Below are 6,512 nucleotides of genomic sequence, written 5' to 3'. Positions count from 1 at the left end.
AAACTGAAAAAATTCATGGTATTTTTTGGATTTAAAAAAAAAAAAGAAGCATTAATTAAGTAGCAAGTTAAACGATTAATCAGTTAACTTGTTCATCTGTTAAATGTTTTTTTTTTGTTTTTTTTTTTTATGAATGAGAGCATTTGCTTTGAAAATTGTAGTTTTGTAGCTCCTGTTGGTCCTTGACCTGCAGGCAACAGTATTTTCTTTTTAACATTACATAAAGAAATAACCATAGTAAACAAAAAAAACAAACAAAAAAACAATACAATCTCCATTCCAGAGAACGTTTCTTGATTATACGTATAACAAAACTTTAAACATCATTTTTGATAAATTGATCAAAAAGAGATTGACACACAATTCCTGCTGAAAAAAATCCCCGTATTGTAGCAATAAATAAATAAATATATTCAGGTTGTGTTACCATGACATTTCTATAATTAATTAAATATCATTGTATATAATAATTAACAATGTTTATTTAAGAAATGTTAATTAGCCTGAAGTATTACCATATTTAACCCCCACCCTGATGGCTCAACACTAAGTCTGAAGGCTTATAACGCTAAAAATTGGTTTTCGATACCCGTGGTGGGCTCAGCACTGATAGCTCATTGTGTAGCTTTGTGCTTAATGACAAACAAACAAACTTATCAAATTTAGAAATGATACTTACTTGGTGTGGTCATTCCATTTGTAATTTATTAATAAATTCATTTAAATCTTCATAACAAAACCCGTTTTTATCACTATTTTATTACCCATGTGTGAAACTCTTATATACACTTCCTGTGCGTTTATGTGTATTTTAGCGTAAACCTATACAATGGGCTATCTGAACTTTGTCCACCGCAGAGAATCGAGCCCCAGATATTTATTATCATAATGGAGTCGCGGATTTCAGCATTGTAAGTCTGTAAACTTATGGCTGACCCACCGGAGGATTATACATTTGCTACTGATATTTATCATTGTAAAATATGTCCTACACACCCAATTAAAGATTAGATAGTATATTGTACTTAGGACACCTTTAAAAGAAATTTGAAAAAAATCAGTGATTATTTTAATCGGCATTGTCATTTTTATTACTACACTTCTTGTCGATATAAATTGCAGGAAATGGAAGTGTCTCTTGATCCATCAAGGTGTCCTGAGTTCAAACCTCTCCAAAAATTAGAAAACTACTCATTAAACCGCCTTATTCCTCTGAATATTTTCCAACTCTTTGCTTTTATTGTCTCTGCAGAAAAGAAGGTTAAGAGGTGATTTTATTACAGTTTGAAATATTATTCGGGGAATCGATAGGATAAACGTTTCTGATTTCTCTGTTTTAAAGCTTTAGAATTTGTATTTTATATTATGGCAAAGCCATTAAGTCTATTTGCCGCCGTCCCTCGTTTTGAACTACTGAACAGATGGAAGGCAGCCAGTGAACAACATCCTACCACCCACCATCCATGCTAAAGGATTAACTGTCACTCTTATAATGTACCCACAGGGGGTGAGGGGGTACATTTTTACTATACTCAAGAATGGGTGACCAAGGACAGCCTTGAAGGACAAAATGGTCCCTTGTTGTTCATATGTTATGCTATTGAAATTGCATTGAAGATTTAAAAGCAATTCAATTTTATCAGAAGATAAAGGTTTGCTCTGGCCTTATAACGCAGAATAAAAATATGTAGCAACATCGTTGTTTAATCGTCTAAAAATACTTTTAATATTGGGGTTAATAAAATTATTTTATTCCCTTGAAAACATATTATTATTGGCATATTTATATACAGAGGGTACAAAATATTATGGTTTACTTTTACCATATTGTTTTTGAAAGCTATATTTTTTTCATTTGATGTGTTTTTTTTAGAGCAAAGCCACACTGGGCTATTTGCTGTGTCCACCGAGTGGAATCAAACCACGGATTTTAGTATTGTTTGTCCGTAGACTTACCGCTGTTTCATCCAAGGACATTTTCATGTGAAATTACTTAATATTTTAATTAACATAACGAGTTCAGTGAAACGTTCCATAAACAATAGCCATTATTTCAGTTAATTTTAGTTTCAAAAAATTCATATTATAATATGTTTCAATATTAGGTTATCTTAGACCAAAATAGTTATGAATATCAAATTCTCGTATATTTACAGTTTAATCATGAAACAAATATAAAATTCACTGGTAAATCTTATAGTCAAACAACTAACAAAAGTACCTTCCAGTTTCATTCCCATTTTCAAACATTTGTTAAATCGACAAGCTGGACATTTCTTCCTGGTGTTTATTGCAACATGACAATTGGCCCCTCTAAGACAAACATAGTTTTTCTTGTTCTGCACTGTTCTCTTGAAGAAGCCTTTACAGCTTTCACAAGAGAAGATACCATAGTGAAACCCAGATATACGATCTCCACAAATGGGGCAAGGTCCATTGAGAAGTTGTTGGCGTGATATACCACCTGAATAGCCCAGAGGACCTTCCGATATGTCTTTCATTAAAGGCACTTGATGGTCATCATTACTGCGGTTCACATACCATTGATGAGGTGGTCCAACAATTTCACTAGTATTGGATTCATCTGAAGCACTAGATGCTAAAGAGGCTCTTGAAACTGTTATAGAATACAATGTTAGGTAATTATAAATATAAAAAAAAAATTTCATTTAACTACATGGTTATCAATAACTGTTCATAAACGTAATTACTTCTCAGGAACTTTGAACTTATCCAAATCTAATAACTCTCTACAGAATAAATGGACTAAAAGTACTTACTGTTATACCTCAATACACAAGAAACCTAAAAACTACAACTGAATCAACAGTGGAGAGAGAATCTTCACTGTTAGTGACATTTTTTGCTGTAATGCAAATAACTTACGACATCTGGCCACCTTAGAAACGGCAATGTTTATTTGAATTACACATTATGTGCACGTGGGCTAAATGGGTAAGTTAAAGACTCTTAAAATTCAGTTATAGCTGTCCCTAACTTTTAAATTTTGAACTACTAACCAAAGAAAGGGCAGTTAAACAGTAGCACCCACTGCCACAATAATTTTATCCAACTCTTTGAACGAATAACAGGGTTAATTATCACTTTTACAATGTACCCACAGCAGAAAGGCAAAGGTTGTTCACCGACATCACCTCTTAAACTTTGCACCCCTTATTCTACAACACAACACTAAAATATTATGTTAGTTTGAACTATACAAATTAAATAACAATATAAAATAATCTCTATAAATGACCAATAATAAAATAATGATAATTATAAATGTGATAGTCAATCCCGCTCTTTGTATAAAATTATCACCACATTAGGTGATGGATGCCGCTTATTGTTGCCCTCCTTCCGATTAGTGAGGATAGCTATACCTGAATCTTATTTGTATGGGTCTTTTTGACTTGAGAGTTTAGTAGATGTGATGCATAAGGTGCTATTTACTTTGAATATACAAAAGAGCTCCGATGATTTCCTATGTTTACCTATACGTTAGACCTGGGTATAATTATAATAATTCATGTATTTGACATCTAACTTTGCGATGTTTTGCCATAGTATTAAAGTCTTCAAGTAACAGAAAAATACTAAATTATCAGGCTAGCTGAAGTATTGTTGGAACGTTTTATACAATTAAACAATTATTTATGCAACAGATGATTATAATTTTGTTTGTTTTAGAGCAAAGCCGCATTAAGCTATCTGTTATAATACATCCGCGGCGTAAAAGTGCAGAACGCGATTTTTATTTATGTGTTTATTATTATTATTATTTTTTTGGAAATAAGGGAACGCGACCATTGGGCCTGTAGATCTACAGTTAGGTATGCTAACCGTTGGGGCAACCTATAATGGCCTATGCAAATAACAAAAACAATCAACCCTAGCACATTGATTACAACAACAACCATAAATTTGTAGCTAAACAAAACATAAATTAGGCAGTTATAATCTTATATTTTTTAAAGATTACAAACTAAGCGCCATCAGAAACAAAAATCAAAACACTAAATACCGAGGCAGAAGAAGTATTATTCTTCAACAGTAGTACTAAAATTCTAAGCAAAATATCCAAGTAATCATATACTAATAAAGCACAGAAACTGTAGCGCAGAAATTTGTAATGTACTATTCCTACTCTGCTTCTTGTGTGGAACAAAATTTTAGTTTTTATACTGAGAAACTAAAGAAAGTTTTCAACATCAGAACCAAAACACCGTCAACTCAAAAAGCAGGGCAGAAGCAGCACATTACAAATATTTCAAGTCTACAATGACCACGCTGTCTAAAATACCAACGATACAACACGTTCAATTTATAATACTTCTGCTTGAAAAGAATAAAAAATCACCCTATTTAAGATTTTTAAGAATCAAGTAGGCTCCGACAAAATTTTAATTTGAGTTTGGTCACAATATAATGATTTTAATATAATAGTATTAAAGTCCAAAGGTGATCACTGTAGCTGTTATGAATTCATTATTTTTGGTAATTTTAGCGCTACTTGATATGATATTTGATGAAGTTTTATTTGCGATTAGATTAAAAAACTGTAAAAGTACAGTTTGGCCTTTACCTGTTGATGTGATTTCCATACTGGAGCGATGAGGAAATGATGAAGCTTCAGAAGTTTGGTTAAAAAACGCATCTCTCTGAGTGTATTGGGAAGTCTCCTGTCGATTGGAATGGTGAAACGTTGGAGATGGAGAAACATCAAATGGAATGGGTCTGGAAAGCATGGCTTCTTTCCTTTGAGCAGAATTTGGACTTGCTGAAAAACTGATACTTCCATCTGGGTAATGATGTCTTCTGCGGTTGGGACTTTGATTCGGCGAGTAGAAAGATTTCTCAGTTTTTTTTTGACTGTCCTAAATATTTGTGAAGTATCAATATATATATATATTTAATATACATTATGTATTGTTGTCTTTCTAATCATAAAAAGTTAAAGAAGCGTTCCTATACATGTGTACTAAAATAAAATATAAGTGTTTTGTGAATTTAGTATAGGTTTATCATCTCGCAACAACAAAAAGTTCTATGCGTATTTCAAGAATTAATATTATGCTAAAAAGATATTCAATTGGGAAAATTCTTCCGTAGGTGGAGTCATGAAAGCTGAAATGGATATATCCAGATAGAATAGTTCGATTACTGTCTATCCATTACGATGTTAGCGACGGGGTGCAAGAGGACCGTGAGGGGGCAGGTGCCGGGAAACCTTATAAGTGCAGTGAGTGTTGGTATAATACCCAGAGCCAAGTGCATAACATTTATCATGAAAGCAAAAACATTGATTCAATTTTAAACTTAAATCGTTTCTGTTATATCACCAACGTTTTTGATAATAATAATAATAAAAAAAAACATTTTAATCAACGAAGACTCTAAACTAAGAAATCAACAAATATTTTTTCCAGTTTTATTGTCTATGCATTTTATGTGTGCGTGTTCTTATAGGAAAGCCACATCGGGTAATCTGCTGTGTTCACCGAGGGGAATCGAACCCCTGACATTTCATTTTATATCTTCAGTACATAGACTAACAACGATATTAGGTTATACTTTTCTTGCTAAGCAACATGACGTAAAAGTCATTGTTGGAACGTAGTGTTACCAAAACGCCCTGGCTTTTCTATGTATTAGAAGTTGTTAGTCTAACTGATTTTTACCAATAATTATTCTATGAATACCCTTGAATTCATTTCATGAATGATATTAATTTTGATTGGCTCAAAAAGGAACTTATCAACGTTTGACTGCTTTGACGGCACTTTTCAAAATTTGCAAAATTTATTTATTTCAGTTAGCTATGAAACGTGAGGTTATGATATACTGTAAGGAGGGGGTGGTAGTACTTGCTTCGTCATTTTTGACGGGCTATACGCTACTTTCATTATAATCGGTAGTCCATTATTTATTACGTCAACGGGAAACGGATACAATTTTGTAGTTTACTATAATCGTCTTTTAAAAAGCTCTATTAACTATAAAAACCATTATCAAACTTATAAGACACTAATCATCCATCTCACCTGTTGTAGGCTATTTCTCTGGGAATGGGCAGAGGTGTCGGTGATATCCTGAACTGGCTGGCAACTGAGCACTGGACTTTTTATGTTGATATATCCAGATGAGGAAAGGCCACTAACATGCCTGCTTAACAATGGACTTTGTCCAGGGGACTGGGATGATCTGGAGCTGCAATTACTGGTTAGACTTACATAAACTGGACTAGGACTTTGGCTGTAAGGCTCAACTGCATAATCAGTCACATTATGAGCTTGAAGAGGAGTATTATAACAATGAGTTGGATGAGAGTTTCCTTCTGGAGATTACAAAAATAGATGAACCCATAACACTTCTGCTTATCAATCACAAGAATACCATATTTTATAGTAGGGAGAGGATAACTTAAATGTCTTCGTTATGTATAAAAGTTGTTTCTTAATCTAAAAAAAATTTTTGTTTTGGAATTTCGTGCAAAGCTGCACAAGGAC

At 33.0% G+C, this 6,512-nt stretch overlaps 1 protein-coding gene across 1 annotated transcript in view; it reads right to left on the bottom strand.

Annotated features, from left to right (window-relative positions):
• The window catches only part of LOC106466006 (nuclear hormone receptor FTZ-F1 beta-like), an 18,947-nt gene extending 12,759 nt beyond the window's left edge, over positions 1 to 6,188 (bottom strand). Inside the window, exons 1-3 of the mRNA XM_013926255.2 lie at positions 6,048 to 6,188; positions 4,589 to 4,880; positions 2,222 to 2,617 (exon numbers count right to left, since the gene is read on the bottom strand). Of these exons, the coding sequence (XP_013781709.1) occupies positions 2,222 to 2,617; positions 4,589 to 4,751 (559 nt within the window). The 5' untranslated portion in view covers positions 4,752 to 4,880; positions 6,048 to 6,188. The remainder of the gene's footprint in view (positions 1 to 2,221; positions 2,618 to 4,588; positions 4,881 to 6,047) is intronic.
• Positions 6,189 to 6,512: the final 324 nt, after the last annotated feature.

Source organism: Limulus polyphemus, unplaced genomic scaffold (assembly GCF_000517525.1).
Source record: "Limulus polyphemus unplaced genomic scaffold, Limulus_polyphemus-2.1.2 Scaffold2120, whole genome shotgun sequence".
Classification (NCBI taxonomy): domain Eukaryota; kingdom Metazoa; phylum Arthropoda; class Merostomata; order Xiphosura; family Limulidae; genus Limulus; species Limulus polyphemus.
The sequence above is the reverse complement of the archived record's forward strand: the minus strand, read 5'-3'. Positions and strand labels throughout refer to the sequence as shown.